The 21783-nt window shown below is 36.6% G+C and overlaps 1 protein-coding gene across 1 annotated transcript in view; it reads left to right on the top strand.

Moving 5' to 3' along the window:
• The window catches only part of CDH8 (cadherin 8), a 334891-nt gene that overhangs the window by 278990 nt on the left and 34118 nt on the right, over positions 1-21783 (top strand). The window contains exon 10 of the mRNA XM_058527946.1: positions 2939-3056. Coding sequence (XP_058383929.1) covers positions 2939-3056 — 118 coding nt within the window. The remainder of the gene's footprint in view (positions 1-2938; positions 3057-21783) is intronic.

The raw sequence follows: 21783 nt of genomic DNA, 5'->3' as shown, positions 1-21783 counted from the left end.
GATGTTATTACATCAATGAAAATTTCGGCCTTTTTAATATGAATATCTTAATGCATTTTAATAGCATAAAGTCCTTCAAGTGATCTCAGGGCGTCTACTTTCAGATAAAATGACCAGACATGGCCATCTACATTAAAATAAAATAAAGTGTCAAAAATGGTTTAAAACAGTCTTTTTTTTTTTTTTTCTTTAGTTCTTTCTTTTAATTGACAATTTTCAGAATAAGAAGAAGGTGCTCTATCCAATGTGTTTCATCATAGCCAATTCCTGGGATACTTGGAAGTTGAATTAAAGATTCACCATTTCATCACTTTTTCATCAACAATACAAACTCCCCTAAAGAATAATAATGAGGGAACTGTGAACACCCGTCTTTTCAGTTGGCTCAAAACAATGGATCTCAGACTTAAGGATACATCAGAATCACCTAGAAGACTTTTAAAATGCAGATTTCTAGGCACTATCTTGAGACTTTCTGGTTCAGTAGGCTCAAGAAATTGCATGTCTAACAGAGTTCTTGGCTTAATTAAATGGTGGAAAAAACATTCATTGCAAGTGTAATGTTTAGACCAAACTTCTGAGATGTGGTATGACAAGTAATTTTACTCCTTTACTTCAAGTAAGCTAAATTATTGCATCTTTTGTTTTGGTCGTGGTGGCTTAACTAATCAAATAACTCATGTAGACGCACTCGCTAGCATGTGTGAATCTCTTTCATACAGATTACTTAGAATTATTAGGAATGTGTTACTTATAGGAGCACTATCTATTAAATATACTATAAGAATGCACTTGCTTATGAAGGATTTCCACCCCAGAATATCAAGAAATCTCTCCTCATTTGCCCTGCTCCTTCACATGTACTCACACATTTCAGGAGGTACTTCTTCAACATGTGCACTTAGGAGTAGAAGTCTTTTTGAAACAAAATTGGCTAAAGGGAGAAGGGGATGCTACATCTGCTCACAAGTAACTTTTTTTTTCTCTCTCTCTTCCTTATAACTGCCTAAAAGAAAGCTCTTGTCAAATTCCTCTGTTATATCTTTATACATGTAGGCTGTCCACAAAACAGTTACCTGTTTATCACATCTTCTTCCCTTGTACTTTCATTCTTTCCTTTTTATAAAACTGGAAATACAGGATGTCTATCTGCACTTCAATATCAAAACACCAAATATGCTAGGTATTTAGGTATAGTAGATATAATTGCATTCTCATCTACTCTGATAAGTTTGGGGCCACGTTTGCGCAACATCAAAGTCATTACACTTATCAAGGTGCTATGGTGTGAATAAATGGTAGTGACTCTAATTTAAAAAACAAAAATGATGATGATAACTAACATTCATTGAACATTTACTAGGAACCAGACACTGTATTAAGAGATTGACATGAATTTACATCAATAATCAAAACAACGCTAAGAGAAAGGTAATCTTTTTATTTGAAACCTAGGAAACTGAGTTTCAGAAAGAGTTAAGGAACTCCCTTAATGTCACACAAGGAGTAAAGGGTAAAACCATGACCTATATCAAGGTAGCTTTATTTCAGAGTCCATCACCTTAATGACACCTCACTGTCTTAACCATGAGTTATATTTTGTGTTGTTTTTTTTTTGTTATTTTGTTACTCAAGGTAAGTATAATTATAAGACATTTCACAAGGTCCTTAACAAAAGTAAAACACCTACAAAGTAAAAATATGTTCCATTTTAAAAATGGAGAAATAGAAGTTGAATGAAGTTATTTCATCTATGCCTCAAATAGCCTTAATGCACTGCTTCTCATATAGCATGTGCTTGATATAGTGGAAAACTCTATGACTGCTAAATTGTTCTGAAATTGTGGTTCTCACACTTGTTTAGGTAATGTTACAAGGCAATGATGTCATTTTCTCAAAAAGAAGTGATCCATTTTTTTCTCTTTAATGAAATTGGCAAAGTTGAACGGGAAGCAGTTGTTCAAGCAGACATAATATATTAGGCATCATCATTACATTCTCTAAATTTCATAAACCTGAGAGCATTTCCCTGTTAATTTTTTTATGGTAAATTTGATATTGCCCTGTCATGCTTCATAGGCATTTTTTTCCTAGAAATTATGTTGTAGATATTTATAATAGAAGTATAAGCTATAATTTTTTCTACATTAGCTGTTGCCCTGTGTTTCGTATTGAAATGATTAATATTACAGAATCATAAATGTGAATTATTAAGCTAATTCTCTGACATCCCAAGAAACAACTTAGAACTAAGTTAATGCAGCTTGCAAATGAAATAAGCACATTCAACCGGCACCGATTCCAAGAATGTGTATCTATCCAAACAGTTCTCTGCACAATGGTAATTCTTCTAATCCCTATAATTTATTCATCTCAGGATACACTCCAAAGCATTGTTTGCATGTGTTATCCACTAGCTTTAAAAACAGTATTTATTATTGGGAGGGAACAGATGCAACTCTTCAGAAAGGTTTGCTGCAGTGATGTTTGTGCTGAGGAGCATTCCATTTGGCAAACCGTTGTAGCCTGATGAGTAAAAGGAAAGAGGAGTTGTGAGGATTCAAGATTTAAGTTCTTTACTTCCAAGATCCTCCCAAGAGCCACACTACAATCACTGTAACAATTCCAAATCTCGTTTTAGATGCTTGTATATACTCAAACTGGAAAGAAACCTGTAATTGCTCAGTGGAATTTTCAAATACCCTTAAATTTGCTATTTCAAGCCACAGACACCAAATAACCTTAATTTTCCTCAACTTATCAAAGTTGAGGTTTTAAAGTAATGAATGTTTCTCCTTATTCTTGGCACAAACCATCTGTGATGATTTAGAAAACTGAAAAATCTTTCTTGGACCAAAAAGGATGTCACTCAGCTTTTAAAGGCAGCTCAAGCCCTCTGATGTCATCAGAAATGCTGACGTCAAGTTTTATGTTACAGGTCATTCAAACAGTGAGTGCCATGGACAAAGATGATCCCAAAAACGGACATTATTTCTTATACAGTCTTCTTCCAGAAATGGTCAACAATCCGAATTTTACCATCAAGAAAAATGAAGGTAAATATATTAACATGGTGAAACAGGGTAGAATATAAATTGGAAAATAGGATGTGATTTCATAATATGACTGACTATATCAATAAAATAATTTTTGTTCATCCATGAGCAGTTGAAACCCAGCTTATCAGCATAATGGCATGGTAATTACATCACTTCCTTTTTCCAATGTTGAAACAATAGATAAGAAAATTGTTAATGTGAAAGGTAATTTTATCCCAGGGAATACCTCAATCACCTTACTTTAAAAAATGAACAGTAAGATTTAACCCCTGTGAAAGTTCCAGGAATTTTGAGATACTGAGATTATCTGTTAGAGGAGGAGCTGGCGTATACTTCACAGTTGTTAAGTTTTAATTGAATGTTTACCAAGTCTTTAGGGAAAGTCTATTCTAATTTTGCCTGATTTGTGGGTACACGTTAGAGGTATTTGTTTTAAGCCTGTACCAACTTTGACAATAGCAATTAGATCAGAAAATCCTTCTTGAAGGGCACTCCTTATCAGTATTATTTTGGAGCTAATATGAACTGATTTTACTGTTAAGTCTTTCAATCACAGAGAACATTTAATCCATTTCATTATTTCTTGAGAACCAAGCTTGGATTAACCATTTCTCTTAACTATTGTCTATTACATATGAAGGTCGTAGATCATTAAAAAAAAAAAGTCAATCTCATCTGTACATTTTTGTTTCCTAAGCTGCTGTATATTTAACAAGGATTTTCAACTGTTTATTTTAGCTGAGATGTATTTAAGTCTTAGTTTCAGCTGTTTTAGAATGATTAGCAAAATAAATGTACTGTCTCAGGCTGACTTCTGGCTTTAGTATAGGCATTTGCTTAGATTTCTGAATGGTCTACAGAAAAGCTATTCCCAGTTACAAGAGTAGAACTTGGTTCATGACATTTGTTGGATTATTTTCTATGTTCTGTTTCAAAGAGTTAGTGAATTTTCATAAAACTTCCTTTATGAAATAAAATAAAATTTTATGGCTCTTGTTAAATATGTTACAGCCTTACCTTTTAACATAATGCTACTTAGTTCTTTGGGAATGCTTTGAATAAATGAAGAGGCATCACAGAAAAGAAAGTGAGAAAGTCGTTATATAGATATTACTCATTTAATTGGCTTCCACTTTTATAAACACTAAGGAAACGAAACCCTGTTCTTTCTCCTCAGTAATGGAGTACTCATTTGTTAGCCTCCTCTAATTAGGAACTCTGATCCAAATACATTGTCTTTGTTTTTCAGTTAGCACTGCCAAGATTTCTTTTTATGGAAGTCATGTGAATACGTCTTATATTTCATAAAATGAAAGCCTCCTCAGAAATCCCAAATTGAGTTGAAAGTCTGTGCCTAAGTGTGGTTCTTGCCTACTTTGATTGTGAGCTAATAGGTATTGGTCATTATTTTTCATATAAAATGCCCAACATTTAAAAATTCTCTGTGAAGAAATGGTTTCCCAACTCCACTGTTCGGAGCTCCTTGGCATCTTCTGTGCGTTCCGCAATTTCAAGATACACCTGTTGTTATAGGGGTAGCCTGTCGAAGGCACTACATGGACATGTGCTGGATGAATGAGAGGTTATTGGGCGCCAGTGAAAGTGTAGTTTTGTACTGTATTTATTATGCTCTAAACCTTTTGAAGAGGAGATTTTAGTTCTACAGTGAAGGAATTTCATGTGTTTTCTCTAATTTTTGGAGGTAGTAGAAAGTAAAAGTTTGTACACTTAGGAAACCTCTTTTGCCCTACATTTCACACATTTCAATAAACCCTGTAATAGAATATTTAAAGACATGTAGATTATCTGTTTTACTTTGAAGCTAGAAAATGGAAGTTACAGTTTTGTGCGTGTGTGTGAAATAATCGAGAAAAATATGCCAGATATTGCAAAATGAGTTGACACAGAAAAAGCACTCTCTGTACCATAATTTTTTTTTAAATTATATGTTTATTTATTTTGCAAAGAGTGATCATATAATTTATTGTTCCAACTGGGATATTTTTTAAAGTGAAAGGAATTGATATTTATATTTATGCCTGGAAAGCCCATAAATCAGGACTGTTTTATGGAAACTAGGACATATGTTCACTGTGATTTTGGATTTAGGATCCAAATGTTCAACATCTCCATAGAATAAATCATGAACTCTTACAGTTTTGAATAGATATGTCAAGTTTATACTCTATCTCCCTTTTCCTAGATCAGAAATTCATGAGTTTTGCTCCATAGACCACTACTTTTTTGACATCTGGATAAGTTACTGTGAAAATGGAAAAAAGAATTTGTCTCTTCTTAACATGTAGAAACAAAGTAATGGAAAGAAGCTGTCAGATTTAAAATGTTGGAAATATATAGACAAGTAGGTAGACAGATAAATATCTTGTGAGCCTGTTACTCGTTTCCTGTTAATGGTGAAAGAACACAAAAAGACCAAAAAAAATCTAAGTACTAGACATTATTTATTTTAAAACTATGGTATATTTATGTTTGAAACATGGAGAGAATCAAATGGTATAATCATATTTAGAATTGTTTTTTCTTCTTAATATGGACTTTAAAATGGTCAATAGCTGATGTTTCCCCACTGACATCACCATGATTTACAACCTACATCTCGCCCACCAGAGGAAGGTTAAGATTTTGAGAGAGCCAATATATCCAAATCCATAATTGATGGGTAGATGATCCCCCTATTTAATTAGAACTTTATAGGAGATAGTTTCAGTATTTGGCATTTTCTAAGGAACTTGCAGTCGTGTCTTTCAAGTTGAAGTTACTGTGATCTTTCTCCTCTCTCATAAATTGGTCCTTCTGTAATTTTCAGCTGACTAATTCATAATCAAAGACAAAATGAGATAGAAATTAGCTGTCTCTTGTCTTCTGCACAGTTGAGTGATTTCACAAATAATTCTCTTTCTGAATATAGAGAGTCATATTTCTTCCAGAATAGGAAAGCAGCTTTCAACACAAAAAAAGGTAAAAGCCAAGGTAAAAAATGTGATGAGTCATTTATATCACATAGACACACTGAACAATCATAGCACCTTGAATTTTCTAAATTATATGGCCCAGACAGTGGTTCCCAATCTTCCAGTTGGGTGAATTTATAAACAAAAGAGTTTTGCTGACCCCATTTTATTATTGCCTTCCATTCTAACCATGAAAATGGAAGATACTCAACAATTACATATAACAAGACAAGGAAGATAAATGGACCTTTTAGAGATACAGAAATATCTTCCTTACAGAAAATTTAAGGTCTACAGAAACCTGATCTTCTCCAGCCTGCACTTTGTAGTTACAAGATTTGATTGGAATTGCCAGAAAGCAGTCTGGTGAAATGAGAGTCTTCATGTTTTAAACTGAAATAATTGGATCTTGAGTATAGAGAAATGAGGAATAACATAAAGCTCTGCTCCCTAGGGAGGGCCTGGGGGAAGGAAAGTAGTAGACAGTGAACTTGACCTTAATCATAGCTTCGTTAGACTTAAGAAAAGACAGGAGGGGAGCCAGAGTACCTGATGACACTAATTTTTTTTTCTTCTTCCTGATATCTCCTTTTTGGCCAAAATCCATGGATGAGAACCTCACTCCAAAGGCATAATTGTGCAAAATAATTTGGATGATGTAGATGGTGACTAGCACCCTGGAATACATGCGCCTTGGATTATGTCAATGTTCATAACATGGTTACCTGTTTAGAATATAATTCAGGCTTTGTTTTGTGCAGTTTCCATCTCAACTGATTGACCAACTTCATGCAGTACATGTTTTATGTCTTTGTATCCCCTAGACGCATCCCTTGTAGGAACACTGACCACAGGCAGATTGTTTTAAGCCTTAGTTTCCTCATCTGTAATACCAGGATAACAATACCTATCTGACTCATAGGTGTTCTGTGATGGATATGTGTAAACTAGGGCTAGACAGCTCTTAGCAAAATGTCTGGCCCATAGAAAAACTCTCATCAGTAAATGGGACAAGATCCTCGCTATGTGAATCCGCCAATTCCTAAGTCCTCATGCTATGTTCCATCTCTTCTGGCTCATCATTCTCAACCAGATCTCTTTGCAGCTTTAACTCTTTGATTTTTGAATGTTGTACAGTAATTCTGAAAGTGGCCGCATTGGTAGTTGTGAAAACCCCTATCCTTGCTAGAAGCATTGCAAAAAATCTGCTTAGCAATGTGTTGCAGTCTAAAGGGTATTCGAATAGAAAGATAAAAGGAAAAACAAAAAAGGAGAAAGAGAAGGTGGAGAAAGAATGAAAATATTTACCAGCCATGGAAATAGCTATAGGATTCCTGGATCTGGTTTTGAATATGAAGGGTTTTTTTCTTCTTCTTTTGACAAAATGAAACACAGCTTTCGCCACACAATGGCTAAACCCAACTTCCAACATGTTAGGATTACTTTCCATTCTAGCATATCAAGTTGTTTTAAATCACCCACAACCTCCCAACACACACACTCTGTGGGAATCATTTTGCATAGACTGGAAAATTAAAGGCAATCATTCTTTTAAATAATGTCAACTTATCTCAGATTCCTCTTGTCACAAAACTACAATTTGCTGCCTGAAAGGGGAAGTGGAGTTCCCTGATCCCAAGCCAGCCAGAGCTGACCCTCTGTCTTCCATCTTCTCTCAGGCTGAATCCTCATGCATGCCTCTCCCATACTGAATATGGTGCTGAGGCAGAGTCCCTCTCTTGTCTGCCTTAAACCAGCTGTGTCCCATCTGGGCTAAATTGGACCTGAAAGGTCTTCCTGATGATCCACACAGCAAAGAGGGCCACCTTGGTAAGCTGATTTTCCTCTTTCTAGCCACCTTGGGCCTCCTTAAGTTCTTCCATTACACCAAGCTGCTTTAAAGCTAACACAGGACTTGCTGAAATAGCATCTCTTTCCTCAAGTAGGCTTTACAAAAGCCTCCATCCCTCAGCTATAGCAGATCCATTATTATTGGGTTTCCCAGGCAATTATACCTAATCAACAAGTGAAAACTGTGTGCTTGTATGAGTGTGATAATCAGTACCTACATATGTATGTTTCTAATATGGTGACCTTATCTACTCTGCTCACATAGGCGTCTTTTCCACAGCACCACACACAGCACCAAACATTGACTAGAGATCTTTTCCATACAGGGTGTCAGCTCTTATCCAGATGAAGCATGGCACTTTTCCTCAATGTTGAATCATAAAATGTAGTGCTCAATTTGCATAAAATAGGAGATCCAACTGGGATCCCGAATATGCAAAGTAGCATTATGCATACATGATCCAAAAGGCTTCTGCTCCAGTAATTCATAATTTATTGTTTATGCTTCCAGCAATGTTCCGTTGATAAAAAGCCATTTATGTTTCATTTTGTCGTCTAAACTGTAATTAAGGACGATGTACAAGCTAAGAAAAATAGATAACAGATCTGTACTTCTACTTTCCAAGTGCCTATGACTGTACAGTTTGGTACAGAAAACTAAATTGTTTTTGCTTAGTTTTTGTAAAACTCTTGTTATTTTGTATACTCTCCATATCTTTTTATTTTTTTCTTTTTTAAATCGTAGTACGAGTACTTTCAGAAGTTAAGAATTTCCTTTTGCAAATGTTGAAAATCCTAAAATTGTTGCTCTATTCAGACATAGCACAGCCCTTAGTATCTATTTTTCAGTGTATATTATGGGAGATAATTTAATTCTGAGATTACTGACTACCGGAGATATAATTTAGATACATGGCATAGACTTATAGGTCTAGTTGTCCATATGCTATACAAAGTTATGCATTGATTCAGAGCTTCTCTGTCAATTTGCCAGCAATCATTTCTGGTCCTTCCAGAGCATTCTAATTCTGAAGATTTTTGAAAGAGAAAAACCAAGAGATAAATTGGTACATGCTTAGCTGTCTTAAAGTGATCTTAGTTATCTTAAAGATGTCTTAAGGCATAGAACCTTTACTTTGAGAATTTTGCTTTCTGATACTTTTGCTTCAAAATAAAAATAGAAAAACAAAGGAATCGATTGAACATCAGGAGGAGTATGAAGAATTACTCAGAGAAATGTTTTTTATTTATCAAATCTTGTTTGGACCACTTTGTTGTTTGCGCCATTAAAAAATAATATTATTTACTGATTTATCATCTATTTAAAAGCTTAAAAATAGGTCTTGGGATTTTCTGGGTGCCAAATAAACATGACTGTCCTTCGCTAAGCGTAAGCAAATATTAAAATTGAATGTGGAAACAAAATGAGCTATCAGTCTATGCAAATTCCCCTTTTCTAAAAAAGTACTAAATGTAGTTGACAATCATTTCATCTCTTTTCAGCACAGAAGTTCGCATTTTGAATTAATCTGAGCACTTTATAGGCACAACATTAGACATGCGTGACATTCCATCTAGGGATGTGACCTGAATAACAGGCATCATGTATTTTGGATCCCACGGTTTATTGAAGTGGTAGAGAAGGCAGAGAAACAATGTGGGAACAGTAAAGGGGGCACTCGCATAGATAAACACTTAAAAAGTTGACTTGGAATGAATTAGAATGAATGATAAAAGAGAGGCCCTGTGGAATACAGAACAGCACAGGCTTCTTAGTTAAGAATATTTAGTTTTGAATCCTAACTTGTCTTATTATGATCTGTGAGAATTTGCACAAATAACTGAATAATCTTGAACCTTTATCTGTAAAATGGAGGTAATAATTACCCCTATGTTGTTTTGAATAAGAAAATATTAATTCAAGTAAAAAAATAAAAATGTGCTAAGTTCAGTGTCTGGTAAATTGAAGGTACTCAATAAATATTAGTTTTCTTCCCTTCTTGTTCTCCTTCTCCAACAATTTTATGAGCTCTCTGAATCTCTCTCATCCACTCAATGCAACAAACAAAAATATTAATAAGGAACCTAAAATAAGGTATTTGGGTGTTAACTAATGATATGCTATTCAACTGCCCCTTACCTGAGGGGCCAATGATTGAACATGTTTATAAATATCAGCCATAAGTAAAGCAGAGAGAAAGGAGAAATGGAAAAGAGGAGTATTTTAGTAACTCATAGCTCTCTGTATGTTGGCAAATGGGATATTTGAGAGTTGATAGAATGATAGTATTTTAGTAACGCATAGCTCTCTGTATGTTGGCAAATGGGATATTTGAGAGTTGATAGAATGACAGTATTTTTGAGCCAGGAGCACCTTAATAAATTGCCAGATTATGAATATCTTAGATGCTAAACATAGAACTTCAAAAAGCAATGACAGTGTACTTTTAAAAAGACAGTGATGGTGGATGTCTATCTACCCAACTGTATTTCCCATCACTCTCTCCCTCCTGTCTTGTTCTCATCTTATACATCCCTTATACATCCTCTAGGATGAACATGCAAAACCAATGATGCTTTTTAAATCCACTCCTCCTGCCCTTTTTCTGGAATATACAGCCTCTGTTCCCTCCATTTTCTATCTAGCTAATTTCCAATCATTTATAATAACTCAGGTTCCCCTCATCTGTGTGCAGAGCAAGGGAGTGCTTAGTAGTTTCTGCAAAGTTTGTTTTCTTTGCTTTTCTCTACAGGACAGGGTGGTAACTGCTAAGGCAGACACATGAGTCAGGAAGTGTCTCCTCCACTGTCCTCTGAGTTTATTAATAACAGATCATATCTTTATTCACTCGCTCATTCATCCAACACATATTTATTTAGTGCCTGCCATGTACCAGGCACTACCCTGGGAATTGGGAATGAAGCAGTGAATAAAATAGACACTGTTTTTGTCCTCCTGTGCAGTATATTTTTGTTCTCCTCAGGACTCAGTCTTATGCCAATTTGAATTCTCAGAGAAGAAAGCTATAATTTAACGTGGATTTTTGTCATATAGTGGAGAAATTCACAGGCTAGCCTGCAAAATACTATGATTTGGGGAGGAATGATCACACATTCTCATTTTTCTACTGTCATAGACAAAGTTCCCTCTTAGACCTTACCAGACTTGTGACACTCGCCCCACATAAAGAAGAGCTAGCTTTTCATGCATTCCATCACTCCCGTCTTTACAAAGCTTTTGGCTGATCAGAGTGGATGATATACATCTGTAATCACGGACAACTAATTCTCCCTGTGAGTTTCAGATCAGTGTCCTTATTATGCTTGAGCTCAGACAAATTATGTTGAACCATACTATTCAATGTGGTTCTGGTTGCAGAATCAAATCATGTTGGTGAGCTCTTTCCAAATTCACGGTGCTCCATAGACCTCACTGTGATTTGTACTGTAGCACTGCCAGTGAGCTGGGGCTGATGAATCTTTTTATACAGGTTTATTAAAATCCATTATAGTTTTGATCTAAGTCTTATTATATATATAGTTCATGCCTTTTCCAGTTCCTATGTGTAGTTGCTTTAGACATCTGTCAGTTAACAGGTTTTAGCTAATTTTCAATGTATTATGTTTACTGAGGGCCCCTGGCAACTAGAGGATGGTATTGTGCTGATTTCCGTGCGTGACATTAGGTTTATTTTCTATCTGTTGCCTGTTCCGTCTGTTTCCTAAGGTGCCACCAGAATGAATGTGCTGATGCCCTTTGTAGAGGAAGACAGTAATTGTTGTCCTTGGACTGTTCTGAGTTACTCATTGCCTTGGCTTTCATCCTAGTAGATTGCCTACTAGAATTTCCTCTCTTTATTGCTTGAGTATATTATTCTCAGCCTTTTGAAGGCTGTTTATCTTAGGGAGGTGTGAAACAAAGGTGATACTGTACCTTGTATGCTGAGCACAATCATCCTGCTCTGAGTTTCATGCTTTCACTTGGCCAGAGAGTCATGGCTACTTTTGTCAAGGTCACGCTGTGATTCACTTCTCCCTAGTCTTCAGTTTCCTCTTGTACAAAATGAATGGGTTAGTGCTAAGAATTTACCTATTCTAACATACTGATTGTGCAAGCATGTGATATTAGGAGAAATATCACTAATTTTGAAATCAGACAAGTCCCGCATCCACCAGTTGATGAAGATGTGACGTTGGTCAAGGCTTTCGACTTTCTGTAACAGACTGTCTTTGACAATGTTAAAACAAATTTTCTGTGATGAACAAATAAAGGAAAGTATGATAAATGCCAAGGGCAGTGCCTGAAACTTATGTGATACTCTATGTATTTTGCCTTCTATATCAACCTCCAAAAGAAATATTGCATATGGAAGTAATCTTTATATAGAAATTATTATACCAAATCTCATCCATATTAAAATACTGAATAGTATTATTAAAAGATATGCTTCTACAGTATCATAGGTTCTTTTTCTCAGTTTGGTTGAGCAGAATTCTGTACATATTAAAGGATTAAATTATTCCAATACATCAAAAGAACTCAATAAACTTATGACACACAGTTCCAATAGTTCAGAATTTGGTAGCCTTGCTTATCTTCTAAGGCTAGAGACCTTGAAGGTCCAGGAAATACAAGAATTTTATGAAGAGATTTAATTATTCGATTCAGTTTTGATTTATCAGGAAGATCTCTCACAAAAGTAAAGCTTGAATAAAGTTTTGCAGAAATAAGAACACGGTTATGCATAGAGGTATCTGCCACAGTTAAGGGAGAATGGTCAAATATATAAGTAATTTACTTAAAGGAGAAATAGGGAATGGCCAAAAATGTTTTTAAAAGATAAATGCAATGAAACATTTTGTGGAGATCCATAAAATCTATGATCATAAGCCTTTCCTTGATTCCCAAAAGGAAATTAATGTGGTGGTTCTTAGTATTTTGAGTATATCTGCATCCATTCTTGATGTTTTTCATAGGATAACAAATGTGTCCCACATCTTTAGAAGGTTTTTACACATATACACGTATGCACAGAGAGAGTTTACTAAGGGGGTTGGGAAGTTAATTGATATAAACATATATTATGTATGTCAGTAATATATATAAGAAAAAGTTTTCTCAGTGCATGGTTTCAAATGTTAAAAATAAAAAAACTTTTGCCATGTTCTGAAACATATTGTGAGTTGACATGAAACTTGCCTTTGTTATAAATGTTGGTAGGCTGAAGTTCAACAAAGAAATTTTCAGAATGGTTAAGAGAGAGTTATCTAAAATTCATTACCTTTTTTCCCCCAAAGTAATAAAACTAAAATGTATGCAGGTGATTATATAATTATATATTGGGTTACATATCAAAAAATATATAATTATGTTTTGATTGGGTAGGGGAGAAACAAGAAGAAATCTATGCCCTATATTAATTCTGTTCTAACTTTTCTGTCTTTCTAACGTAAGTATGTATTCCAAAATGGATATTTAATTTTGCAAGAACTTTTTTTTCAAGGAATAATCTATCTAACACTACACACCACAGAAATATAATTGCTTATAAAATAACTTTTATTGAGAAATATAAAAAAACATAATTGTAAAGATTAGAAAGTATGCTGCTTATGTCTCTGTTTAGGATTCTGTTTAGAAGTCCTTTGGTTATTTTAAGACGAATCTATGCTCTATTACTCTGAATGGGTTATACATCAAATTGCAAGAAAAATAATAGCTAAAATTTATTGAGCACTTAATATTTCCAGATAATTTACGTTATACCTATCTAACCATCTATCACTATATATAAATATTTAGGGTGAATATTATTACTGCCATTTTACAGATGATGAAATTGAAGCTCACATATGTTAATTGACTCGCCAGGCATAGAATACTGCTGCCAATCCGCTAAAGCTGCATTCTCACCAGAAGCACATACTGCCTTTCAAAGTCTAGCATTTTACTTCTACATTTGCTCAGTAAAACCGTTGATATTTTATTTATAGTTCTCAAACACTTGTGCTTCCTTTTTTCAAACTCTAGAAGGTGAGAAACCATCAGCTAAGCGTTTTAGAGAAGATCGTCACAGTATTAGTTGGGTAAAAATCTGGCAACATCAAAAAAGAGGACAGAAACAGTCAAATGATCTATTGCAGGTGTTGCAGAACTAGAACATGGTGTAATTATTATGCCTACTAAGTGAGCATCTACTACATGGCAAGCATGATTTTAGACTGTTATGTGTCTGATCTTCACCATGATCTTTACAATTCATTACAATGATACTTAATTATTAAGAAATATATAAAGCATTAGTTTCCTAGGCTGATGAAGACAACAATGACTCCTGTATTGGGCTAATAAACTTGATTCAGTCTTGCACAACTTTCCACTCTAAATTCAATGATGATATGGAAAGATATAGATATAGAAAATGATACAGAAGATATAAAAAAATGGAAGCCACAAAACCGACAGTCAACATATCGTCAAAATCTGGAAAGACTGTCAATTAATTGAAAAGCTGAAATGTCCAGATTAAAAATTACTAGCAACAGCATTACCAACAATGGTGCACCAAAGAATCTGTCATAAATGGAGGAAATCTACTTGCCAGAAAGTTCGAAAGCCCTATAGTGGCCCTTTGGTGAAGAAACAAAATGTACACCAATTGTATAAATGAGTAACCATCCTAAATAGGTGTTACTTTTGCTTTTTCTGTATCTTTTGAATGATTAAAACTCACAGAAATCAATTGCAAGAAGGTATCCAGTGAATAGTAATGGAAGATTGCAAGAGAAAACCAACCATTTATTCCTGATTATTCATATTTTATTCATTCTGCATTATCCTATTTTAATGATCAAGTATAATCACTCAAATATATACCCAATGCATTAGGACAAAGAGAGCACAGATAACACATTTAACCTTTTATTTTTTAAAATTTTTTTTTGTGAGGAAGATCAGCCCTGAGCTAACACCTGCCAATCCTCCTCTTTTTGCTGAGGAAGACTGGCCCTGGGCTAACATCCATGCCCATCTTCCTCCACTTTATATGAGACGCCGCCACAGCACAGCTTGACAAGCGGTGCATCGGTGCGAGCCTGGGATCCGAACTGGCAAACCCCTGGCCACCGCAGCGGAGCGCACACTCTTAACCGCTTGCGCCACCGGGCCAGCCCCCACATTTAACCTTTTAAAATACAAAATGTCTAAAATGCATTAAATGGAAAGAAAAAGCACTCAGAAATATTTACTATTTTCTCAAAATGGGACTTTTGTAGCACTGTGATTCCACATGAACCTTTTTTTACATACTTTTTAATAATATGGTGTGACATTTAAGCGATCTAAAGTTAGAAATATGTAAATACTTGACTCCTGACTTAGATCAGTATCCTCTTTCTTTGGATATTTCCAGGGTTACTATGTTCATTTATAAAACAAAGGAGGCATTCAAGCTATAGTCTGGTGAACCATTTGTGACTGGGATAGGTGAATCATAGTAGACTGAAACCTGAAACCACATCAGGCCAACACATTATCTCTGCCTTTTTCTGATCCAAAGCCCACATTCTAATCTTATGATTTGAAACTTTAATTTCATCAAATATATGGTATTGTTAATGAGGTACACAGTTAATTCATGTCCAACTAAGAAAGAAAAATAATGTTCCACTAAAAACCTCAAAAATAAATACAATATGCTCTCAACTGTAAGACATCCCCTTATTTCAAGGATATTAAAACATGAAGAAAGAAAAAATATATACCTTAGAATTAATGAAATACAGTATTTCAATCAATAAACCTAAATGAGAGCACATTGGCTTATGAATAGAACTGGAGGAAAAGAAGAGTACAGAAATAGTGCTGAGTGCAAACATTATGTCATCTAGATCAACACTCCACTGAAGTTAGAGTATAGATAAACTGTAAGAGCTGTAAAGAACCACATTTCCAAAGGTAGTCATTGTTTTTATTATATTACTCACTTGCATAATCCCTTAATACAATGTCTTTCAAAATAAGCGAAGTCCCATTAACAAGGGATTACTTATTCATTTCTCTCAAAAGTGTTTTCCAATGTTAGCATTGCAAAATGAGAATTTAAAATCCGAATCTTGTCTGTGCAAGATTCTCCTGGAAATGCATTATTGGAGTATGTGCTGGGTCTTGTTTATAAGTGTAAAATATGGAGTTTTAGCATCATAGAACTTCTCTCACTAGGACCCTTCCTCCTCAGAACAGTGTTGGCAATGTGCAGGTGGTAGGGACAGGAGGAAAGTAACAGGGGTTTTTATTGTCATAATTCAGGTGGAGCAAATAGCAAAGTTGGTGGGACCTTATAAGAGGAAAGAAGGAAGCTGGCATCAGGTAAGGGTGGAATTTAAGGGATTCAACTAGCTATATAAAACCTTCCCTAAAATGTATCCTAAATCTCAATATGCTGATCCCAAAGAGGAATAAGGGGGGTCAAATTAATGAGGATAATATGACAGCAGGAATTTTTAAAAAGTAAAAAATAGAAACTTCTCACTACTTGGGACCTACATATTCCTACCTGTGACTTTCCTCCTTAAGAGTAGCACCAAACCAAGCACCCAGATGCTTGTTACATGGGCTTCCTATGGCTCCTTAGGAGGACAAAGATGAAAGGAATAAAGTGAGATGTCAGGGCACTCACGAGTTCTCTTAGGAGATCCAGTGTAACTCAGGAAACCAAGGCCAAAGCCTGGCTGTGGCGAGTAAGAAGAACGAGTCCGTAATTCACTGGACAATTCCTGGGTTCCCGCGAGCACCGCTCCTAGGTCCACTAGATGTTGAGTTTACAGATGCAAGACCATGCACATTACATTAGGTCTGAGCCTCTTGATATACAGCATACGTTAGTTTGATCTCTTAGAGGGCTGAGAGGGGAAAAAGTTGTGATGCAGAGAAAATTGGAGGAAAGGGGGAAGGCATAGGCTGTTAAAGCTGTGATTCTATTATCCTTGATCCCACACAATTCTCGTCTTCCTCAGGCTTCTAATACATAAAATATTCTCAGAGGCAACAATGATGAAAGTGAGCAATGACAATCACATGAGGCATGGGGGTCATTTCCCACGGATTGGGTTCTATCTATGGGCCCCATCATTTGCTATTGGTAAACTATTGCATCTCTCAGCCTTAGTCTTCTCTTAAAATGGATACATGCAAGCAGAGCTTCAGCCTTGCAAGGAGTAAAAATATGTATCTATATATGGAAATTTAGAGTATGATACATGGCCTCAAAGGGAAGATCAATAAATGGTGGCTATATGTAAAGATTGTAAAAGACTCTTGGATGAATGAATGCATTTAATGTAACTTCACACAAAAGAGCTTGTGAACAGCTTACCTTTCTCTTGGAAAAAAGTAGATGGAGAGAGTACATACATTTATTAAAACTTATTTGCTTGCAAGATAAGTGACAGAAAACCCCACTCAAATAACCTGCACTATAAAGGTAAAAGGGCTAAATAACAAAAAGTCCAGAGTTTAAATGGCTTCTCTACTGCCCAGATCCAGATGCTCCAGGGATGTGGTAGGACCCTGTCTTTCTCCAGCGTTATTCCTCTACTTTCTTTGTCTGTGATGTCTTGCCTTTCCTGCACATTCTTTCCAAAGAGTGGGAAAGAAAGCTCACAGAAGGAGTAGGCCTATACAGATCTCACAGCTTGGTATTTTGGGATGAGAGATCTTTATCCCAGATTCCATATCAACTCCAGTTGAAAAGGTCCATGTGTGGCCTAAGAGATAAGCATATGACTCAGGTGATCCATTCTCTGTGTTTATGGGGGTGAAATATTCTCAGGGCTGCTGTGTACAGTTGTGTAAGTTGTTCCCTGTACAAGGCCCGTAGCCCTGGGATGAGTGGCAACTGAAAAGGCCATCACCCCTTGAAAAGCCATGATACTGGTGAGGTCTCTTTTGTCTCATTTTCAGAAAGACATCATCTCATCACCAAGCCCTTGAACCCATTAAGGTTGCAGCTTCCCAAAGGTGAATCCATCTTTTAATTCACACAAATGCAACCTTAGGCTAGCAGCAGCCCTGAGACACCTTATTGATCAGCGTGGGTATATACCATCTTCCACTGAAAGCAATTCACTTGATTGACAGCTCCATCACAATCAGAAGAAACAGAGGATGGTCAGTTTTAAAAAAGAGGCAGGTTGGAGAAATACAGAGTATGGACAGGATAAGAAGATAAGAGTCACAGATCGGCGAGTAGCATCAGTGCTGTGAATGACCTCAGCAGAGGGATTCCTTCACTTCCCTTGGGAAGCTTCTCAGTAAAGAATGACTCTCCTGTTCAGAAAGTTATGAATTGCAGTTGTCTATTATGTGACTTACATTGCATTACATTGCAATATGTCATTGTGAGATGTGACATAATATAGTGTAAGTGACAGGCAGCTAAAATTTTACAGCAAGAAAATTTTTTATATCCAGGATCTGCTATCAAATTTGATAGCAGCTATCAATCCATTTTTTTTACAGATAGATCAAAAATCTGATGTTCATGAAAATCAGGTCATTTTGAAACATCCACAAACACTTCAGTGACTGCACAACTCAGTCGCCATAAATCAATTAAAAAAGCAAAACCAAACACTCTAAAAGCTGCATAAGTCTTGATTCAAGTTCTGTTTTTGCTTTCCAAGACGAATCCAATATTGTTTTGGATTGTGAGTTTAATTTTCTTTTGGTTATCACTAAGAAATGATGATCAGATAAATTATTTGAGTGCCTAGATCAGACCAGTAGTTCACAACGGAGAGTGGTTTTGCAGTTCAGGAGACAGTTGGCATGTCTGGAGATGTCGCAGGTGGGAAAGTGGGGCGCTATTACTGGCATCTAGTGGGTAAAGGTCAGAGATGCTGCTAAACATCCTATGATGCACAGGACAGCATCCACAAGTTCATTCTGTCTAACGTCTTGGCAATGCTTCTGATCCCAGAGGTCACTGTTCAAGTGAATAGGCCTAAATATGGTCATGACATGGTCCAAAGTGGCCCAAGTAAAATTTTGATGAATCTAGAACTGGTTTCTTCCATTTACCCCATCCTCAAGACAGGCCATGGTAGTACATTATTTAAGTATTCAGCTAAATCTTTTGGGCTTAAGGGGCACTTAATAGAATCTCTTTGTACACCAAAATTGATTGGGAACTTCGTCTGCCAACAGCCTCACGGCAGGTCCTATAAGGAGAAGAAAGCAGGACTTCTGAAGGCCAATTCTATCTCTATCATAAGTCTGTCTTTGAGGGTCTTTGGATAATGGTTTCCCCTCTCAGGCCCCAGTGGTCTCATCCGCACTATGGAAATTTACATGAAGCAGAAGTAGTTGAGTTTTTCTTTTTTTTTTTAAATAGAGGAATTATTTTGTTAAGCTATAATTTTCAGTATAGCCTAATTATATAGAACACATAGATTTGAAGCTTCTATAATGGAAACATAGGGGATGGACAGGACCAGAGACCCCCTCCATTCCCCACTGCCCCATCACTCCCAATGTGACGGAACCACAGACAGAATTTAAAAGCCGGTGATGCAAAAGGCTCCTTCCAGGGGTAAATCCACTTGATATTACGAATCAAGCCAAGGGAAGACACTGGAGAGTTGCTATTGCTAGCAGTAGAACTCACTATGGCTTGTGGACAGCTTCTTCAACTCTCCCCTTTGCTTCCAGAAAGGCACTTCTGAGAACAAAGCAGACAATAACCCATTGTCAGTGTTTACACGTACCTGACCGAACACTCTCACTATCTGGGATTTCCATCTGCCAAGATACAGAGTGGCACCGGTAAAAAGAACATAGGTTTTAGATTATGATGGATCCAAATAGGAATCCCCGCTCTGCCACTTAGTAACTCTGTATGTTTGGCTCCATTATTCAAGGTCTGGGTGCTTCTGTTGCTTTATTTGTGAGGTTTGTTTTATAATGCCTATCATAGAAGTGATTTTAAGGATTAAATGTGATAATGATGTAAAGCATTTCCCACGGAGTGTGATGCATAATAATAGCTATCATTTATTGACCGTTTAGTACTATAATTGTAAGAATTAGCGATAATGTGTGTAAAGTGCCTGGCATGTAGAACATACCCCATAGATAGTTGCTACTGTTATTATTCAGCGAGAATACATAACCAGAAAGAGTCCCGGACACATTTATAAAATGGAAGTTGTTTAATTTCACTTCCTTGCATCGCACCTCATTTATCTCTTTCTGTTCTTTTTGTGGAGAATCTCCAGGCTGCCCCTGAGATCTCAGGGTCTGACTTTGACACTCAGTAAAGATTAACTTGGGGCCGGCCCTGTGGCACAAGTGGTTAAGTGCGCGCGCTCCGCTTTGGCTGCCTGGAGTTCTCAGGTTCGGATCCCCGGTGCGCACTGACGCACTGCTTGTCAAGCCATGCTGTGGTGGCATCCCCTATAAAGTGGAGGAAGATGGGCATGGATGTTAGCTCAGGGCCAATCTTCCTCAGCAAAAAATAAAAAAAAAAAAGAAAGGAGGATTGGCATGGATGTTAGCTCAGGGATGATCTTCCTCTCACATACACAAAAAGATTAACTTACACATGACTCATAATAATAACAACAATAACAACAACATCTGAGTGGCCAGCATTTCTTTATGGGGGGTATGTCCCTTTTGCAGATGAAGAGGTAGAGGCAGGGGGAGGTTGAGTACCTTAGCCAAGGTCAATTAAACACTAACTGGTGAATCCAAGATTCAGGTTAAGGCAGTGTGCTCCAGAAATTTGCATGTGCATATCATATAACTGAGGGTTGCCTAGTTAAATGCCTCCTAATAAGAGGACCCTGTGGTGGCATAAAACAATAACCCTTGAATGTAGTCACAGTTCTGTGCATCAGCAAGTTGTGCTGTTGTGCCTAACTTTATAGTTCTAGTCTGGGCTAGGCTCAGCTAGTCTCACCCTGGTTCACTCACCTGTCTGGGGCTTTGGCTGGGACAGCTGGAACCTCGTTCCATGTGGTTTCTCCTCCTCTAGAAGGTTAACCTGGACTCAGGTGGTAGACAGTTTCCCAGATTGAGAGCAGATTCTTCAGCTTCTCTTGATTCTTACGCTTGGATCTTGCACATTGTCATTTTCGCCACATTCTCTTTGTCAAAGCAAGTCACAAGGCCAGCCCACGTTAGGAGATGGGAAAAGAGACTCTACTGTCTGAAACAAGAAGCAAGACACATTCTGTGGCTATTTTCTCTAGTCTACCACTGTCTACAAATCCTCCATATTCTTCTCACATTTGATACATGCTTACCCCCATCCCAGACTCCCCCAAACCTCTGACAATTAGAGCATCAACTTGTGCTCTGTAACAGGTCTGAACGCAGATGAGATTCTTCAGTTTCAGCTTTTCTCAGTCAGGAGACTAGGAATGAAAAGACACAGTATCTGCACCCCTTATACCTAATATCTACAGTGAAACTCAAAAAGGATAACTAGATTAGAGATTCCCATTTAAATAATGGAGGAATGTGAAATATATAGAAGTCACTGGTCATAGGTATGCTAAAATCCATCTGGTTACCTGTTGCCAGATCCTTTTCCTTCAAGGGTGGGGAATGAGCCAGGTTCTGCTCTCTGGGCTTGGCTCCCGGTTCGTTGTTCACTGCTGCTCTTGACTCTGCCCTCTAGGTTCTTGGATCATCCCTTGAGAAGTCTTTTGTTTTCTAGAAGAAATATTCCATGTTTTCAGCTGAGTATCTTTCTCATCTGCTAGGTGTCTGAGGCTTCTTTTTAAATTACAACTGTTTGAGTCATTTTTAGTCCATGCTGATGATGCTTTTAGTTGTAAAATTGTCTTTTAATACTTTTTAGGTTTTCTATGAGTCTAATTCAGATCCAGTCCAC

This window comes from Diceros bicornis, chromosome 32, assembly GCF_020826845.1.
Source record: "Diceros bicornis minor isolate mBicDic1 chromosome 32, mDicBic1.mat.cur, whole genome shotgun sequence".
Lineage (NCBI taxonomy): Eukaryota > Metazoa > Chordata > Mammalia > Perissodactyla > Rhinocerotidae > Diceros > Diceros bicornis.
Note: the sequence above shows the minus strand (reverse complement) of the source record. Positions and strands in the feature narration are given on the sequence as shown.